The 19,762-nt window shown below is 40.9% G+C and overlaps 1 protein-coding gene across 1 annotated transcript; it reads right to left on the bottom strand.

The window, feature by feature from the left end:
* Positions 1–481: 481 nt before the first annotated feature.
* Positions 482–19,498, bottom strand: smpd2a (sphingomyelin phosphodiesterase 2a). The gene is made up of 11 exons (XM_056238266.1): positions 19,316–19,498; positions 18,956–19,035; positions 16,623–16,719; positions 15,274–15,350; positions 9,507–9,600; positions 3,734–3,823; positions 3,548–3,630; positions 3,341–3,473; positions 3,149–3,253; positions 2,816–2,954; positions 482–1,018 (listed from the first exon to the last, which is right to left on the bottom strand). Exons 1-11 carry the CDS (start codon positions 19,319–19,321, stop codon positions 627–629), a joined length of 1,296 nt encoding a protein of 431 aa, XP_056094241.1. The 5' UTR covers positions 19,322–19,498; the 3' UTR covers positions 482–626.
* Between the last annotated feature and the right edge of the window lie 264 nt (positions 19,499–19,762).

Here is a 19,762-nt window from a genome sequence, read left to right as displayed (position 1 = left end):
ACGGGTGAGTAAAGGTGGCTAATTCGTACGTCGTACGAATTCGTACGATTTGTCAAAACCCCACTGACGGATAGGTTTAGGGGCGGGGTCAAGTGTAGGTCATTCGTACAAATTCATACGAATTAGCCATAAAATTCATACGAATTGCAGTGAGATCGGGCTGGAAGCACACTAGCCAGACGGGATTTGAACTGTCAGCTGAAGACCCAAGTTTGGTTTGAAGATGAAAAATGTACCAAGCTCAATGTTCTCTCACCATTCCTGATTTATAACACACAGCGTTCGGCTGGTCTTGCGGCTGTCAGAGCAGAAACTAAAGCTGATGCTCGCCGTATGTTTTCCCGTTGTCTCTCTGTGTGTACAAATTTAAATTCAATTCAATTTAAATTCAAATTGCGTGAGCTTATTTTACGCATTAGATCGAAAGATCTGAAAAAAAGCGTACATTTACCCCGCCCATAGACCCTCCCCTCGAAGAAATCAGGACAGAAGTGGTTGAAAGTGGACAAAAGAGACGGATTAAAACACCGGGTGTAAACGGGAATGTGTGTCTCTCGTCTACTTGTGATCCGATCCACCAAAACGCATCTTAACACCAGGTGTAAACAGGGCCTTAGGGGTCAACCTTATTCCTCCCGTTTAAAGGAACTCGACGGCTCTGGAGAGCCATCGGACGATGAAGATCCAGACACTCTACATCCTGCGAGTTTAGCGTGGAGCTCGTTCGAGGTCAGCAGCATCTGGTCTTCAGTCTCTTTCAGGACTTTGATGTGTGTGGTGAAGAGCAGGTAGAGCAGAGCTCCAGAGAGGAGTGCGCCCATGCACACGGCTCCCAGAAACCCTGTGGTGGTGAAGGAGCAGTGGCACAGGCAGGGCAGGAAGACCAGCAGCAGGAGCAGGAGAGCACCGCACATCAGACGCAAGGCTTTGTCCCGCAGGGCTTCTGTTAGACACAGGCCTTCCTTCACCACCGCACGCGCCTCTGAGACCGCCTCCATACGCTCTGATACAGGAAGTGCTGGAGGATACACAATAAAAGCATTCAATCGACCTTATTCACTGCAGGCGCCGTCTTTGATTTTCAACGGGAGCGAAAGAGAGGCTGTGAGAGATAGACGTACGGTACATCTCATCAGCTCACCCGAGCTTACGCCACTCCTACATCCTACGTCATGCGTCGGGTCAGAGGTCACTCGGAACTAGACTCGTCAGTGATTATAGTTTATAAAGTCATAAATATGGCTATTTTTCTAACAGAAACGAATGGCTTCGCTTCAGAAGGCCTTTTAACCCACTGGAGCCGTAGGGATTACTTTTATGATGGAGGGATGCACCTTTTTGGGCTTCAAAAACTCTCATTGTAAAGCTTGGAAGAGCCAGGTTATTTTAATATAACTGTGTTTGGCTGAAAGAAGAAAGTCGTATACACTCAGGATGGCTTGAGGGTGAGTAAATTATGGGATAATTTTCATTTTTGGGTGACTAACTGCCCTCGTTATGCACAATAATGCAACTATGTATATTGGAAAAATGGGTTGCTGTGATACTTCACAAACACTCAAACCAGTGAAACCGACATACCATAACTACATAACAATCCCATATACACTAATCTGTAGACTGTGGGCAGTCCTGTATTCCAGTTTCCCCACATTCCTTTTTGTCAACTGACACTAAATACCTCCATCTACCTTATATGAATGTAAATTTAGTCACAGAGTAAATGTCACCAGCATGTGCCTGTGCACCACCAGAATGCTGCTTTGGGGAAATTTTAAGCTTTTTTTGTAGGACTCCCTAAAGTCTTGTTTGTTATTGGACAAAGAAAAGTTAGTGTAAGGAAAGTAATTGTATTGTAAATTGTCTTTAAATTTTCATATAGGTCTTCCATCACCTGGTATTTGACCGAACGATGTGCAGAAGAATCACACACATGTTATGAAATTCATATCGTAGCTACTGTAATGACAAATATATTGGCATGTAGCTTTTGTCCCTACTTCCTTATTTACTTTCCCAACACATCACGTCTAAACATAAAGGAAAAATAATATCAAAATGCCATTGCTGATGTCAATCGGGTCTCATAAGAAGCCATACTCATTGGTGAGATGGTAAAATCATAAGAAATGACACAAAATGTACAACCTAAAACTACACTGCTGTTCAAAAGTTTGGGGACATTAAATGTTGTTGTTTGTTTGTTTTAAATGATGCTTTTATTCAGCAGGGATGCATTAAATTGACCAAAAGTGACAGTAAATACATTTATAATGTTACCAAAGTTTTCTATTTCAAATGTTGTTGTTTTGAACTTTCTATTCATCAAAGAATCCACAAAAATATATGTTTCCACAAAAACATAAAGCAGCACCACTGTTTACAACATTGATGATAATAATAATAATAAAAGTTTCTTGAGCATCAAACTCATCATATCAGAATGATTTCTGAAGGGTCATGTGACACTGAAGACTGGAGTAATGATGCTGAAAAGTTGATGCTGAAGATTTAATCACAGGAATAAATGACATTTTACAATATATATAACTAGAAAAAATTTCACAACATTACTGTTATTACTGAATGACTCCACATTTTTGAACGGCAGCGTAAAAGTAATCATCCACCCCTAAACACACTATGATTATAATTGGGGAAAGAAAACTATAGAAGTCGCATGTTCTCCTACAATTCAAGCTGTACAATATCACACCAACAATAAAGAGCCGTCATGAGAGTTCGAGGTGTGCATATAAACAGCACTCCAGCAGGGTTTCCTTGGTTGTACTGATCTGTGAGGTTCTGTACTCACCGTTCCTGCTGTCCTCTGACCGCAGCAGGGCCAGGTCAGCAGTCAGGGCCTCGTGGTCAGAGTACGGGAAGGGTTTATCAGACACTGAACCCTTGGTAGTGGACAGGGACTCACATTTCATGTTCACTCTATGGGAGCCCTTCACAAGAAGAAGAAACACAAACACTAATGTTAAATTCGTTATATGGAAGAGCAAGCATGAATACTTAACATAACATCTCCTATTTTGTTTCACAGTGTAATTAAAGAAAGAAAGAAAAAAAAGGTTTGAGTTAATTTGAAGTTAATTTATAATATATAATATTATAAGATTATTGTTTGAGATGAATTCACCTTGATGAGAATGTAGTCAATCCTGATGCCCTTCTCAAAAGGAATAAGATCCTGCTTCTTTGTGAAGTGGTTGTCTGCTATCAGCGTGTGTCCATCGTCACAGCCCTGCCGAGAGCAACAGAAAGTGATGCTTCAGAGAACAACAGGACACACAAACAAACTGAATGCACATGTGAAAGGAAGTGCGCTCACATCAAACATGTCATTTTCAGTATAGCAGTCTCTGAGGCCAGTGTGGGATCTAAGGAGACGGTTCCCAAGGTCCTGAGGGTGCATGTTCAGATCCCCTCCCAGAATCACCAGGTCTGCTCCACAGGACGTGTGGCTAAAGAAGCCATACGATATGAGTTTCCTGAAGGAATGTGACCTCTTTTCTCTAGAAAACGCACTTTCTCTTACCGCACAAACTGCAGTAGTTCCCAGGACTGCACTATTCTGTGGGGCAGGTATTCATCTTGAGCCCTGGAGTACTCAGCATGCAACTGAGAGCAAAGCAGTATCATTACTAAAGGTGCATCGTCTCCAGTTACTCGACTGAGCATGAAAAACACAAAGCCAGATCAGACTTTAGAGACTGTGACTTACATGAGTAACATAGACGTGCGCCTTTAACCCGAAAACGTCAACAATGACCAGTCCAACTGCTTTGCCTCCGAACCAGTCGCCATGGCGCAGCTGAGATGAACACACACACACACACACACACACACACACACACACACACACACACACACACACACACACACACACACACACACACACATATACATAAAATATCACATAATTTTTCATTCTAGAAAGTTGTTCCATGAATCATTGTACCATCACTATTAAAGCTGCAGTCTGTAGTTTTTCCTCTTTGTCGCCATCTCTGTTCGAAATCTGCAATTGCAGTTATTCGCGGAATTATCAACTTTACGTGAGTTGTACTTCAACACCCTCGACACGGCACAGCGCGGATGAACACAATGTTTGAGGAGAATGTGCGGTTGTCAGTCGCCGCGCCGGTGTGGAGACTGGCATTCAGAATCACAGATTATTATTTTTGGAAGTATGACCAACATAATAATTTCCACCGGAAAATGTAATCTGAACAAGTAAGTAACATCCACTTTAGTTCTGACCAACTAAGGGAAAAATCATAGCACGTCAAACCGTGCAAATTATACTTTGTTCTCAAATTGTTCATATTAACAACGTCAGCATTGCGTGACTACATGTAATGCCCTTCCGATGTGTATCCTTGTTTTCGCATGGGTCCGGTTGCAGTCTCTTCTTTCTGTAGCCACTCCGAAGTCCGAACGCAGTCTTTTGCATTTCACAACGTGTGAATCTGTTGTCACTGGTGATTGTCGTTTGAACCTTTCTGGATCCGCCATCAAATTGATAAGTTTAATTATATCAAGTGATGTGAGAAAAGGCTATAAATCTCCACCTCCAACATCCTCACACGCAATATAGCCTACTAGCCGAGACTCTTCTTTATGTGTACAGATGTGACGTAATGACTCAATATAGCCTACTAGCCGAGACTCTTCTTTATGTGTACAGATGTGACGTAATGACTCAATATAGCCTACTAGCCGAGACTCTTCTTTATGTGTACAGATGTGACGTAATGACTCAATATAGCCAACTAGCCGAGACTCTTCTTTATGTGTACAGATGTGACGTAATGACTCAATATAGCCTACTAGCCGAGACTCTTCTTTATGTGTACAGATGTGACGTAATGACTCAATATAGCCTACTAGCCGAGACTCTTCTTTATGTGTACAGATGTGACGTAATGACTCAATATAGCCTACTAGCCGAGACTCTTCTTTATGTGTACAGATGTGACGTAATGACTCAATATAGCCTACTAGCCGAGACTCTTCTTTATGTGTACAGATGTGACGTAATGACTCAATATAGCCGACTAGCCGAGACTCTTCTTTATGTGTACAGATGTGACGTAATGACTCAATATAGCCTACTAGCCGAGACTCTTCTTTATGTGTACAGATGTGACGTAATGACTCAATATAGCCTACTAGCCGAGACTCTTCTTTATGTGTACAGATGTGACGTATTGACTCAATATAGCCTACTAGCCGAGACTCTTCTTTATGTGTACAGATGTGACGTAATGACTCAATATAGCCGACTAGCCGAGACTCTTCTTTATGTGTACAGATGTGACGTAATGACTCAATATAGTCTACTAGCCGAGACTCTTCTTTATGTGTACAGATGTGACGTAATGACTCAATATATCCTACTAGCCGAGACTCTTCTTTATGTGTACAGATGTGACGTAATGACTCAATATAGCCTACTAGCCGAGACTCTTCTTTATGTGTACAGATGTGACGTAATGACTCAATATAGCCTACTAGCCGAGACTCTTCTTTATGTGTACAGATGTGAGGCAATGACTCAATATAGCCGACTAGCCGAGACTCTTCTTTATGTGTACAGATGTGACGTAATGACTCAATATAGTCTACTAGCCGAGACTCTTCTTTATGTGTACAGATGTGACGTAATGACTCAATATAGCCGACTAGCCGAGACTCTTCTTTATGTGTACAGATGTGACGTAATGACTCAATATAGCCTACTAGCCGAGACTCTTCTTTATGTGTACAGATGTGACGTAATGACTCAATATAGCCTACTAGCCGAGACTCTTCTTTATGTGTACAGATGTGACGTAATGACTCAATATAGCCTACTAGCCGAGGCTCTTCTTTATGTGTACAGATGTGACGTAATGACTCAATATAGTCTACTAGCCGAGACTCTTCTTTATGTGTACAGATGTGACGTAATGACTCAATATAGTCTACTAGCCGAGACTCTTCTTTATGTGTACAGATGTGACGTAATGACTCAATATAGCCTACTAGCCGAGGCTCTTCTTTATGTGTACAGATGTGACGTAATGACTCAATATAGCCTACTAGCCGAGACTCTTCTTTATGTGTACAGATGTGACGTAATGACTCAATATAGCCTACTAGCCGAGACTCTTCTTTATGTGTACAGATGTGACGTAATGACTCAATATAGCCTACTAGCCGAGACTCTTCTTTATGTGTACAGATGTGACGTAATGACTCAATATAGTCTACTAGCCGAGACTCTTCTTTATGTGTACAGATGTGACGTAATGACTCAATATAGCCTACTAGCCGAGACTCTTCTTTATGTGTACAGATGTGACGTAATGACTCAATATAGCCGACTAGCCGAGGCTCTTCTTTATGTGTACAGATGTGACGTAATGACTCAATATAGCCTACTAGCCGAGACTCTTCTTTATGTGTACAGATGTGACGTAATGACTCAATATAGCCTACTAGCTGAGAGTCTTCTTTATGTGTACAGATGTGACGTAATGACTCAATATAGCCTACTAGCCGAGACTCTTCTTTATGTGTACAGATGTGACGTAATGACTCAATATAGCCTACTAGCCGAGACTCTTCTTTATGTGTACAGATGTGACGTAATGACTCAATATAGCCTACTAGCCGAGACTCTTCTTTATGTGTACAGATGTGACGTAATGACTCAATATAGCCTACTAGCCGAGACTCTTCTTTATGTGTACAGATGTGACGTAATGACTCAATATAGCCTACTAGCCGAGACTCTTCTTTATGTGTACAGATGTGACGTAATGACTCAATATAGCCTACTAGCCGAGACTCTTCTTTATGTGTACAGATGTGACGTAATGACTCAATATAGTCTACTAGCCGAGACTCTTCTTTATGTGTACAGATGTGACGTAATGACTCAATATAGCCTACTAGCCGAGGCTCTTCTTTATGTGTACAGATGTGACGTAATGACTCAATATAGCCTACTAGCCGAGACTCTTCTTTATGTGTACAGATGTGACGTAATGACTCAATATAGCCTACTAGCCGAGACTCTTCTTTATGTGTACAGATGTGACGTAATGACTCAATATAGCCTACTAGCCGAGACTCTTCTTTATGTGTACAGATGTGACGTAATGACTCAATATAGTCTACTAGCCGAGACTCTTCTTTATGTGTACAGATGTGACGTAATGACTCAATATAGCCTACTAGCCGAGACTCTTCTTTATGTGTACAGATGTGACGTAATGACTCAATATAGCCTACTAGCCGAGACTCTTCTTTATGTGTACAGATGTGACGTAATGACTCAATATAGCCTACTAGCCGAGACTCTTCTTTATGTGTACAGATGTGACGTAATGACTCAATATAGCCGACTAGCCGAGACTCTTCTTTATGTGTACAGATGTGACGTAATGACTCAATATAGCCTACTAGCCGAGACTCTTCTTTATGTGTACAGATGTGACGTAATGACTCAATATAGCCGACTAGCCGAGGCTCTTCTTTATGTGTACAGATGTGACGTAATGACTCAATATAGCCTACTAGCCGAGACTCTTCTTTATGTGTACAGATGTGACGTAATGACTCAATATAGCCTACTAGCTGAGAGTCTTCTTTATGTGTACAGATGTGACGTAATGACTCAATATAGCCTACTAGCCGAGACTCTTCTTTATGTGTACAGATGTGACGTAATGACTCAATATAGCCTACTAGCCGAGACTCTTCTTTATGTGTACAGATGTGACGTAATGACTCAATATAGCCTACTAGCCGAGACTCTTCTTTATGTGTACAGATGTGACGTAATGACTCAATATAGCCTACTAGCCGAGACTCTTCTTTATGTGTACAGATGTGACGTAATGACTCAATATAGCCTACTAGCCGAGACTCTTCTTTATGTGTACAGATGTGACGTAATGACTCAATATAGCCGACTAGCCGAGACTCTTCTTTATGTGTACAGATGTGACGTAATGACTCAATATAGCCTACTAGCCGAGACTCTTCTTTATGTGTACAGATGTGACGTAATGACTCAATATAGCCGACTAGCCGAGACTCTTCTTTATGTGTACAGATGTGACGTAATGACTCAATATAGCCTACTAGCCGAGACTCTTCTTTATGTGTACAGATGTGACGTAATGACTCAATATAGCCGACTAGCCGAGACTCTTCTTTATGTGTACAGATGTGACGTAATGACTCAATATAGCCTACTAGCCGAGACTCCTTCTTTATGTGTACAGATGTGACGTAATGACTCAATATAGCCGACTAGCCGAGACTCTTCTTTATGTGTACAGATGTGACGTAATGACTCAATATAGTCTACTAGCCGAGACTCTTCTTTATGTGTACAGATGTGACGTAATGACTCAATATAGCCTACTAGCCGAGACTCTTCTTTATGTGTACAGATGTGACGTAATGACTCAATATAGCCGACTAGCCGAGACTCTTCTTTATGTGTACAGATGTGACGTAATGACTCAATATAGTCTACTAGCCGAGACTCTTCTTTATGTGTACAGATGTGACGTAATGACTCAATATAGCCTACTAGCCGAGACTCTTCTTTATGTGTACAGATGTGACGTAATGACTCAATATAGCCTACTAGCCGAGACTCTTCTGTATGTGTACAGATGTGACGTAATGACTCAATATAGCCTACTAGCCGAGACTCTTCTTTATGTGTACAGATGTGACGTAATGACTCAATATAGCCTACTAGCCGAGACTCTTCTTTATGTGTACAGATGTGACGTAATGACTCAATATAGCCTACTAGCCGAGACTCTTCTTTATGTGTACAGATGTGACGTAATGACTCAATATAGCCTACTAGCCGAGACTCTTCTTTATGTGTACAGATGTGACGTAATGACTCAATATAGCCTACTAGCCGAGACTCTTCTTTATGTGTACAGATGTGACGTAATTTCAAACCAAATGTAGTATAGTTTGCGATTTCGGACACAGCTATATTGTTTTAATTTGTCTTCTCCTATCAACAAGGCACTTGTTTCTGCATGAGTTTGTTGTGTGCGTAACAACTTGACAGTGTGGCAGTGTGTGATCCTCAGCCGTTTAGTGTATGATGCCCAGTTTTTCCTAAGCAATAATGTTCAGTCAGCTTCTTAGCTCACTACCATAAAATAAACCTTGACAGGGTGATCAGAACCCCAACATGGAGACATATTACACAACAATTAAGCAAATAAAATAAATGGTAACTTAACTTTACTAATTTTAAGGTTTTTTATGTGTGAAGAAAGAGACTGCAGAGTTATATGAGAGAACTTATTATGAAGCACAATGAGATAATAATGAAACTAGAACAGCTACAGTATTTCAGAAATCAGTACCTAGGACAAAAAGGCAAACATAGTTTAGCATCATTATGCAAAAATGTCTGATGGCAGTATATATAGCTACAGTAATATCCTTTAATAACTTACCATATATGGGTAGCCATTGAGAGAGTACTGGTAGAGCAGAGCGTCCTGGATTCTGTGTTTGGAGAAGACAGCAAGACCACTGCCAATGACTCCACTGGAAACACAACACAGCATATCAGATACAAAATAACAGTTTCCTTTAGGTATCTCTCGTCTATGAATACACACATTCAGCTATATATACACCAGCAAGCAGACAGCTGCACTCATTTTTTTAGTATTATTAGGAACTGCAGTAGTACTGCTTCCTAGATAAGTTAAATGATTACAAATTCTGCCAATTCAGCCTTATTGGTTGCATGCCATAAGATCAATGCTTTTTCTTGTCTCATAATGGTAAGGATAAGACATAAAGGTCGACTGAAGATACAAAGTTCATGTTGGAATATTCAATCAGATATCTCAAAATAAGACTTTAAACTTCTTAAAGGTGCAGTGAGAGATTTCTGAGAAACACTGTTGATATTTGAGAGATCAACTCAAACAAACAGAGCCCTCCCCTCATTGCTCAATGCAGAAACATGAAATGCAAGAGTGATGTCCCTTTATCATAGCTGAAGTGAAGCAAAATAAAGCTTCGCGAAAAATAACGCGAGGTGGGCGAACAAACGGCAAGGAAGAAAAAAAATTACATACAGCACACAAGAATAAATAGATTAGAATATATAGAGTTCATTGTAAGTCGCCAGCAGACCAGCTCCAAACAAACAATGACACTCAAAACTGTCCTGTAACTATAGCTAACATTATAACAACAGCATATCTTAATCAGTGTTGGGGAAGTTACTTTTAAAAAGTAGTGTTTTCTCGTTACTCGTTACTTCTTAAAAAAGTAATCCGTTACTTTACTTAGTTACCCCCTTTGGAAAGTAACTTTTTATGTTACTCGTTACTTTTACGTTACTTTTATGTTGCTTGACTTTGGGCAGAACCCAATATCTGTTCCTAAATGTGTAGGCCTACATAAAATTCTACTATGAACTCTTATTGAAAAACTAGAAAAAAAAGAGAGATTTTGAGATAGAAAAAAAATATATATATTTATTTAAATAACATTTGAAAAGCCTGTATAAACTGAACACCAAAGAACAATATTAATTATTAAGCGGGGGTGACGCGTTCATGAAAAATGTCACAAAGAACCGGCAAAAGAAATGATTATGAATATCGAATATCAAATATAGCAAGGAGACATAAACATAAACATTATTAATAAACAAGTGTTTTCTTTGTCAGTCAGTGTCGGCTGCAAAGATAAAGTTGACGATGCTGACTCGCGATCTTCACAGTAGTGAACGCGCCAGAGAGAAATGCACATTTCATATGGATTACATAAGCAGAGAGTCTGTTTTCTCTCGTTTTGAATAGTTTTGTTTTAAAGTACACATTTCAAGCTTTCTATATATTTCTCAGATCTTTGAGGCAAGTAGCTTGCGCTAAGTTTCGGTTCATTTATGAGACGAGCTCAGTCCAAGCGCCGGCACGGAGCTCCTGAGAAGTCCTGATTATATTGCCTGCTATATTTACTGCTTATTTATTAAAGACAATTGGTTGATGAAACATTGATTAAAATTAAGATACAATTAATACAAAACGAAATTCACTTTAAAGAAAGGCTTTCTACAAAAAAAAACTTAATGAAGTGGTCAAAATCATGTCTGCCCACTCCATTTGTCTCCCGATTGCGCATCTTATGCTCTTACTCATGCTTTTCACTTTTCATATAATCAACATTGATGAAATTAAAAAATTAATTATTTAAACATAAATATTAAACTAAATCGTTTTCTTTAATGACTAGGCTACAACACGTAGGTCTATACAGAGAAATTTAATATCGGAGCTGGATTTGAGCGAACGCCGTCTTACATGTGGGGGTAGAGGTACGATTTTCGAGCAATCATCGAATATTATTTTGCTTGATATGCCAATCCTTAATATTTGGTGTTTTAAATGCCTGTTTGAGGTCTCGATTTAAAGCAGTCTTTTAGTGCCGCTTTCAGAGCGGTCAAGTCCGAAGAACTGTTACGTCAATAACATTGTCTCTTTCCTCATAAATGCGAACACGATAAATTCAATAAAATTTATATTTTATGTTCTGTGGAGAGCCAACCCTTCTTCATCCGGTGGGAGTATTACTTTTGGTTTGCGCAGTGTAATTCACAGAATTGATTGCTCTGCTACCAGCCTCTGTCACGTAGGCTACCATGTGGAGCTTGTGACTATTGCAAGCGCGCAGCTGAGGAGTTGCTGTCAAATCTGTCCATGGGAAAAGTAACGTTGTGCGGAATTGAAAAAGGAACTACGTTTCGTTACCAAATTTTCAGTGGTAACGCGTTACACTACTTTTTACCCGAAAAAGTAGTTACGTTACTGTAACGCGTTACTTTGTAACGCGTTACACACAACACTGATCTTAATGCTGTGAAACATAGCAAAACCAATGTTACTCACGTATGGAGCAGAAAAAACACAACCTCGCTGTCCGTTTACAGGCCTTCCCGCTTAGGTCTCTAGCGCTGGAAAGCTTTTCTAATATTACCCCGTTTCATACAGCTCTTGCCTGATAATAACCAGTGATATTCCTCTTTTTGAAGAGTTTTTCTCTTTTGTAATGTCTCTCAGCCATCTCGCTTTCTACAGCGATTCTTACCCTACTGCTGATTGGCTCACTCTCTCCTCCTCAATCATGAGTGGACACGCCCCCTACTGCTGACCGGCTCACTCTCTCTCCTCCTCAATCATGAGTAGACACGCCCCCTACTGCTGATTGGCTCACTCTCTCTCCTCCTCAATCATGAGTGGACACACCCCCTACTGCTGATTGGCTCACTCTCTCTCCTCCTCAATCATGAGTGGACACACCCCCTACTGCTGATTGGCTCACTCTCTCCTCCTCCTCCATCATGAGTGGATACGCCCCCTACTGCTGATCGGCTCACTCTCTCTCCTCCTCTATCATGAGTGGATACGCCCACTATTGCTGATCGGCTCACTCTCTCTCCTCCTCCATCATGAGTGGATACGCCCCCTACTGCTGATTGGCTCACTCTCTCCTCCCCCATTATAAGTGGATATGCCCCCTATATTGCTGATCGGCTCACTCTCTCTCCTCCTCCATCATGAGTGGATACGCCCCCTATTGCTAATCGGCTCACTCTCTCTCCTCCTCCATCATGAGTGGATACGCCCCCTATTGCTGATTGGCTCACTCTCTCTCCTCCTCCATCATGAGTGGATACGCCCCCTACTGCTGATTGGCTCACTCTCTCTCCTCCTCCATCATGAGTGGATACGCCCCCTATTGCTGATCGGCTCACTCTCTCTCCTCCTCCATCATGAGTGGATACGCCCCCTATTGCTAATCGGCTCACACTCTCTCCTCCTCCATCATGAGTGGATACGCCCCCTATTGCTGATCGGCTCACTCTCTCTCCTCCTCAATCATGAGTGGATACGCCCCCTATTGCTGATCGGCTCACTCTCTCTCCTCCTCTATCATGAGTGGATACGCCCACTATTGCTGATCGGCTCACTCTCTCTCCTCCTCTATCATGAGTGGATACGCCCCCTATTGCTGATCGGCTCTCTCTCTCCTCCTCAATCATGAGTGGATACGCCCCCTATTGCTGATCGGCTCACTCTCTCTCCTCCTCTATCATGAGTGGATACGCCCCCTATTGCTGATCGGCTCACTCTCTCTCCTCCTCAATCATGAGTGGATACGCCCCCTATTGCTGATCGGCTCACTCTCTCTCCTCCTCTATCATGAGTGGATACGCCCCCTATTGCTGATCGGCTCACTCTCTCTCCTCCTCAATCATGAGTGGATACGCCCCCTATTGCTGATCGGCTCACTCTCTCTCCTCCTCCATCATGAGTGGATACGCCCCCTACTGCTGATTGGCTCACTCTCTCCTCCCCCATTATGAGTGGATATGCCCCCTATATTGCTGATTGGCTCACTCTCTCTCCTCCTCCATCATGAGTGGATACGCCCCCTATTGCTAATCGGCTCACTCTCTCTCCTCCTCCATCATGAGTGGATACGCCCCCTATTGCTGATTGGCTGACTCTCTCTCCTCCTCCATCATGAGTGGATACGCCCCCTACTGCTGATTGGCTCACTCTCTCTCCTCCATCAAGAGTGGATACGCCCCCTACTGCTGATTGGCTCACTCTCTCCTCCCCCATTATGAGTGGATATGCCCCCTATATTGCTGATTGGCTCACTCTCTCTCCTCCTCCATCATGAGTGGATACGCCCCCTATTGCTAATCGGCTCACTCTCTCTCCTCCTCCATCATGAGTGGATACGCCCCCTATTGCTGATTGGCTCACTCTCTCTCCTCCTCCATCATGAGTGGATACGCCCCCTACTGCTGATTGGCTCACTCTCTCTCCTCCATCATGAGTGGATACGCCCCCTACTGCTGATTGGCTCACTCTCTCTCCTCCTCTATCATGAGTGGATACGCCCCCTACTGCTGATTGGCTCACTCTCTCTCCTCCTCTATCATGAGTGGATACGCCCCCTACTGCTGATTGGCTCACTCTCTCTCCTCCTCTATCATGAGTGGATACACCCCCTACAGCTGATTGGCTCACTCTCTCCTCCCCCATTATGAGTGGATATGCCCCCTATATTGCTGATCAGCTCACTCTCTCTCCTCTTCCATCATGAGTGGATATGCCCCCTATTGCTAATCGGCTCACTCTCTCTCCTCCTCCATCATGAGTGGATACGCCCCCTACTGCTGATTGGCTCACTCTCTCTCCTCCTCCATCATGAGTGGATACGCCCCCTATTGCTGATCGGCTCACTCTCTCTCCTCCTCCATCATGAGTGGATACGCCCCCTACTGCTGATTGGCTCACTCTCTCTCCTCCTCCATCATGAGTGGATAAGCCCCCTACTGCTGATTGGCTCACTCTCTCTCCTCCTCTATCATGAGTGGATACGCCCCCTACTGCTGATTGGCTCACTTTCTCTCCTCCTCCATAATGAGTGGATACGCCCCCTATTGCTGATTGGCTCACTCTCTCTCCTCCTCCATAATGAGTGGATACGCCCCCTATTGCTGATCGGCTCACTCTCTCTCCTCCTCCATCATTTGTGTACACTCCCCCTACTGCTGCTGATTGGCTACAAGTGTGTTGTGCTACTTGGTCCGATCCACTTTCAACAGTGTTTCTCAGAAATCACTTACTGTACCTTTAAATGGGCAGTTCACCCAAAAACAATAATTGATTTACTTATTCATGTTGTTCCAAACCCATGTGGCACTATTTTTTCTAGAGAACTTTTGAAGAATGTCCAACCTGCTCTTTTCCATACAGTGAATGCAGAATCGTTCTTGTGTGTCTTGTAACCAAATGTTACACACCAAATTTGTTAGTTTGTTTTTAGCAAATAAAAACTTAAATGTTGGTCTATTCCTGACAGAATGCTATCATGGGCTTGTGTTTCCACAGAGGAAAGAAACTCATACAGGCTTGGAACGACATGAGGGTGAGTAAATGATGACAGAGTTGAATTTTTTTTGGGTGAACTTAACTATCCCTTATGTGGGGATTTTATTTCCCGCCTTTTGACCAGGATCTTTTTTTTTTTCCTCAGAGTTTGCATTACTCTGGAATGTGCGAGAGCGTCTAGCCGCTTGATCGCTGATCAGAAGGTTTCAAAGTCTCTCTTTCAAAATCCCAATCGCTTTGAAGTAGAAAGCAACATTCAAAGTCCCTCCATGTCATAGTGAGGTGAACTGACCTCTTGAAATAGTGAGTATAAGGATGAGAGGAGGACAACTTTCCCTTCAGGAAAAGGAAATCGTTTTCACTCCATACCTAGAACAATGTCAAAGAAACCTAGATTAGTAAAAAAAAAAAAGTTTTGGTGGAATGTCAGGACCTGGGGCCTCATGTACAAAGACTTGCGTTGAATTCATACTAAAACATTGCATACGGACAAAGCTGTAAATGTGCGTTCGCACAAAAAAAAGCACATGTATGAATCTCTGCGTACAAAGGATCCCACGCATATTCTCTTTGTACATCCCAATTAACGTAAAATTGAGCGCACATGCACGAGCACAACGCCCCACCCAGTCTCCTCCCCCAATTAAATTAATTTAAATATGGTAATTAGTCCAATTTGCCAAAAGAAACCTGCAAGAACATGGCTAAAGCAAGCAAGAAACGAAATTTCACTGAAAATGTCTTCTATGTGAATATATAGTAAAGTGTAATTTATTCCTGTGATCAAAGCTGAATTTTCAGCATCATTACTCCAGTCTTCAGTGTCCTTCAGAAATCACTCTAATATGAGGATTTGATGATCAAGAAACATTTTTGAGTATTATCAGTGTTGAAAACAGGTGTGCTTCTGCTTCATATTTTCGTGTAAACCGTGATATAGTATTTTTAGCATTCTTTAATGAATAAAAACTTAAATCAAACAGATATAGAAATCTTATAACCTGTTGTAACATTATAAATGCATTTACTCTCACTTTTAAACAAATTCAATGTGTCCTTGCTGAATAAAAATATTACTTTCTTTTTTATCTTTACTGACCGAATTAATGAAGTTTATTTTGTATTCCTAGTTAAGCCAACACTGCCATTGCTAGACGGGTTGTATCAATTTGCACATGCTTTATATATGTTCTTACTTAATTGCATAATATAATATTTTAATAAGACTCGTGTGACAAAAATATGTCAAATAATTTATCAATTACAAATTATAAGCAATATCTGACAGCTGGTGGTGCGATAGAACAATTCGTAGTGTAATGTTTGCCACTTCACTTTATTGCCTCTATGAGTCGCCAACGGACAAAAATCACGACAAATATGTTACGTACGCCAGACATGAAGTTTACTTGGAGGAACGCACATTCTTAAGTTAATTTCACTGTTAGTACATCTGGCCGTGAACGTGAAAGCTGACGTACGCCGTGTTTTTGTGCGTACGCAGTGTTGATACATGAGGCCCCTTGGTGTTATTCGTCCATCAGGGAAATTTAGTGCAAAATGAAGTGCTAAAGCCACGAGGGCACTGGGCTGAATAAAACCTTGATGATAAGTGTGTTAAAAGTGTACAGTGATACCCACTTCCTGTAACAGGGCGATGTCGTGCTGCTCTCGGTCCAGTAATTCCCCGATCATCTCATACCGCTGCGCGCAATGTTGACTGAGGAATCGGATTCCCCTGAAAAACATCAAACCACAGTCACTGTAAGTCTTGCGATCTACCTCTAACCCACATACAGAACAAAACCTCCATAACTGCACACACATGCGGTCATTATCCTCTACATCAGGGGTCGGAAACCTATGGCTCGCGAGCCACATCTGGCTCTTTGGCAAAAACCATTTGGCTCGCGAGGTCTCTCACCCTTTGCCAACAAACGAGCGATAAAAAAAATTAAGACATCAATAGAGATCGGCTCTCTGCCGAAAAATCAGCCAATTACAATTCCCTTGTAGGCCTACCAAAGTTAATGAAAAGTTTATGATAATAATTATATTCATTTTGTACCGGCAAAAGTGCGTATTCAGTGCTGGTCGCGAGTGTCACGAGTCATCAGAGCAATCAACTAACCTCTTACGTCTCTGTGGTAACCTACAGCTCCTGCACTGGGATTCAAAAAATGGCTCTTTGGACAAAAAAGGTTCCCGACCCCTGCTCTACATGAACACAGCTGACCTCATCAGTTCACAGCTTCATGCACGCTTTAAGAAAGTGATGCGTCATCTATATCAGGGGAAATATTGAAAACCACATTTTCGGTCTCAGCTGTACAGTAACAATCTGCATTAATGTGCATTTGCTGAAGTTTGGGCTGTTGTTCTGGAACATGGTGCTGACAGTGCTGGCATCAGCAGAGCGGGAGGCCCACACACACACACACACACACACACACACGTGACCGCTCATGTGCTTCTTTACCCTTCACACTAACAACTACCAAAGACTGCTGCAAAACAGCTACAATTTACAGTACGTGTGTGTGTGTGTGTGTGTGTACGTGTACATATATATATATATATATATATGTCTCAAAGATAAGTAGATCAGTAAATGTCTTGGTCTAGCATGGTAGAATAATAGATATATTTAATAAAGGTTTTTCATTTGCGTACAATGCAAATATTTTCTGATCTCTTACAACGTGTCCTAAGGATTTTTATAAATCATTTATAAGAGAGCAGATTATAACAATAAAATATTTTTTTAAGCTGAGCATAAGTAGATAAAAATGTCAACACTTTACAATAAGGTTCCATTTGTTAACATTATTTAACCACATTAGTTAACATGAACTAACAATGAAAAATAATTATACAGCATTTATTAGTCCTAGTTTGTGTTCATTTTAACATTTACAACTAATACATTATTAAAGTATGAGGCGAATGTCACAGCTATGAGAAAGTATTGGCATAATCTTCTATTTTAAATGTGTTGTATTGTATGTGATTTTGTGTAGGATGTTGTATGTTTTTCTCTCTAATGGACCTTGAGTCTGGAAATAAAGTTGAATTTAATTGAATTATTAAAATCAAAAGTTGCATCTGTTAATATTATTTAATCTGTTATATTATTTTGAGCTAAGATTAACATGAACTGTTGTATTTTTAGTAACTAACGCTAAAGATTAATACATACTGGGAGAAATGCAGAGTTCATTGCTAGTTAAGTTTTATAACTAATGTAAACTAATTGCAAAGTGTTACCGGAAAAAAAAGAAAGAAAAAAAAAGTATCCATTACTTTTTAAGATTTTATTAATTTCTGTGACATTTCAAGGCCTGGAAAAATGCTCGAATAAGAAAATGAGATTGTATTATGTTGCTTAAAGCTCAGAAACAACTGTGAATGAATGAAGAACCAATATATATCTATCTAGGCTAATAAATAAATGTACATCACATGTAAACATGTGCAACAAATTCCTTCAAAAAAATTCTATTCAAATTAAATACAGAACACTACCATTACTTTCCTATAGTTAAATCAACTTTACATTACCAACATCACCAAATACACATGAATGCAGATTGATGAAATATAGCTTTATGGCAAAAAATAAAAGTTTTATTTAGTTAAATCTCAAATATGAACGAAAAATACTCAATTACCAAATACATACATTATCTTCTTCAAACCTGCGCTTTGCACTTAGACGTGTGCAACAAACTCATAAAATATTCGTAAGCAAACCCATGCATATTTAAATAAATAAATACAGCGAGCTACATTTCTGACCCATTTAAAGAAGTGAACATTGTACCGCAGCGCAGCGCTTATATATATATATATATATATATATATATATATATATATATATATATATTAATATATATATATATATATATATATATATATATATATATATATATATAAGCGTCATTTCGACGCGAAAGCATCATCGTGTCACTCACCAGCAGTTGAGAGAGAACACGCGCAGTCTGGAGGGCCGCTCTGTTGCCATGGTTCCGCGCAGCTCAGGCTTCACCGGCTCCTGGGAGCGAGAGTCATTTGAGTGCGCTTTAAAGCCTAGTGTACTACACACACACACACACACACACACACTGGGGGCGGAGCTTAAACTAATCCACAAAGCAGCCAAACTCAGTGACATTTGAAACCCTACTGTGTAGGCCTATTAATTTATTAAAAGTATTTACAATCATATTTTATATTGATCTATGTTGTCTAATGGGTTATAAACCTACAATAGCTTCACCAAAATGGTGTTAAGCTTACTTTATAAGCTACTCTCTCTTTAGTCATGTAAATACCTGCATGGGACTGACACTCAGATCGATGCTCCGCGCGCACTACAGTCGCCTCGCGCTCGCCGCGAGCTCCCTTTCCGAGCGCGTGACCGTATTCTCGCATCGAGTGGTCGATCATCGTCCCGTCAAATGACCTCCACTGTATCTAGTGTATCACCTAACATTACAGAGCACAACGAAGCCCGTGCGCATGACATACTGTAAACACCTGCGTGCATTGTGGGTAATGTAGTTAACTCATTTAATCCCGCATTTTTCCCAGCTATTCACCTTTTTCCTACACCCCATGACGCTTTGCGCGAATTATGGGAGTAACTTTTGTTAAACTGTAAACAAGCAGTGAAAGGTTCGCTGAACGCAATAATAAGCATTTAAAAAATGTGTACAATGAAATTACATTAGGCTATTCTACACCCTTCACCATCTAACATTAAAAGTACATTTAAAAGT

The sequence above is a fragment of the Rhinichthys klamathensis genome, unplaced genomic scaffold, assembly GCF_029890125.1.
Source record: "Rhinichthys klamathensis goyatoka isolate OS25496 unplaced genomic scaffold, OSU_Roscu_1.1 h1tg000513l_1, whole genome shotgun sequence".
NCBI lineage: Eukaryota > Metazoa > Chordata > Actinopteri > Cypriniformes > Leuciscidae > Rhinichthys > Rhinichthys klamathensis.
This window is presented reverse-complemented; position numbering and strand designations above follow the sequence as displayed.

Bases quoted from the DNA above. Each gene is read 5' to 3' on its own strand.
- smpd2a (XM_056238266.1), bottom strand. The intron at 15,351-16,622 runs GTGGGTATCACT...ACATTGTTCTAG, and splicing joins ACATCGCCCTGTTACAGGAA to GTATGGAGTGAAAACGATTT. The intron at 3,631-3,733 runs GTAAGTCACAGT...CTTTGCTCTCAG, and splicing joins CGCACGTCTATGTTACTCAT to TTGCATGCTGAGTACTCCAG.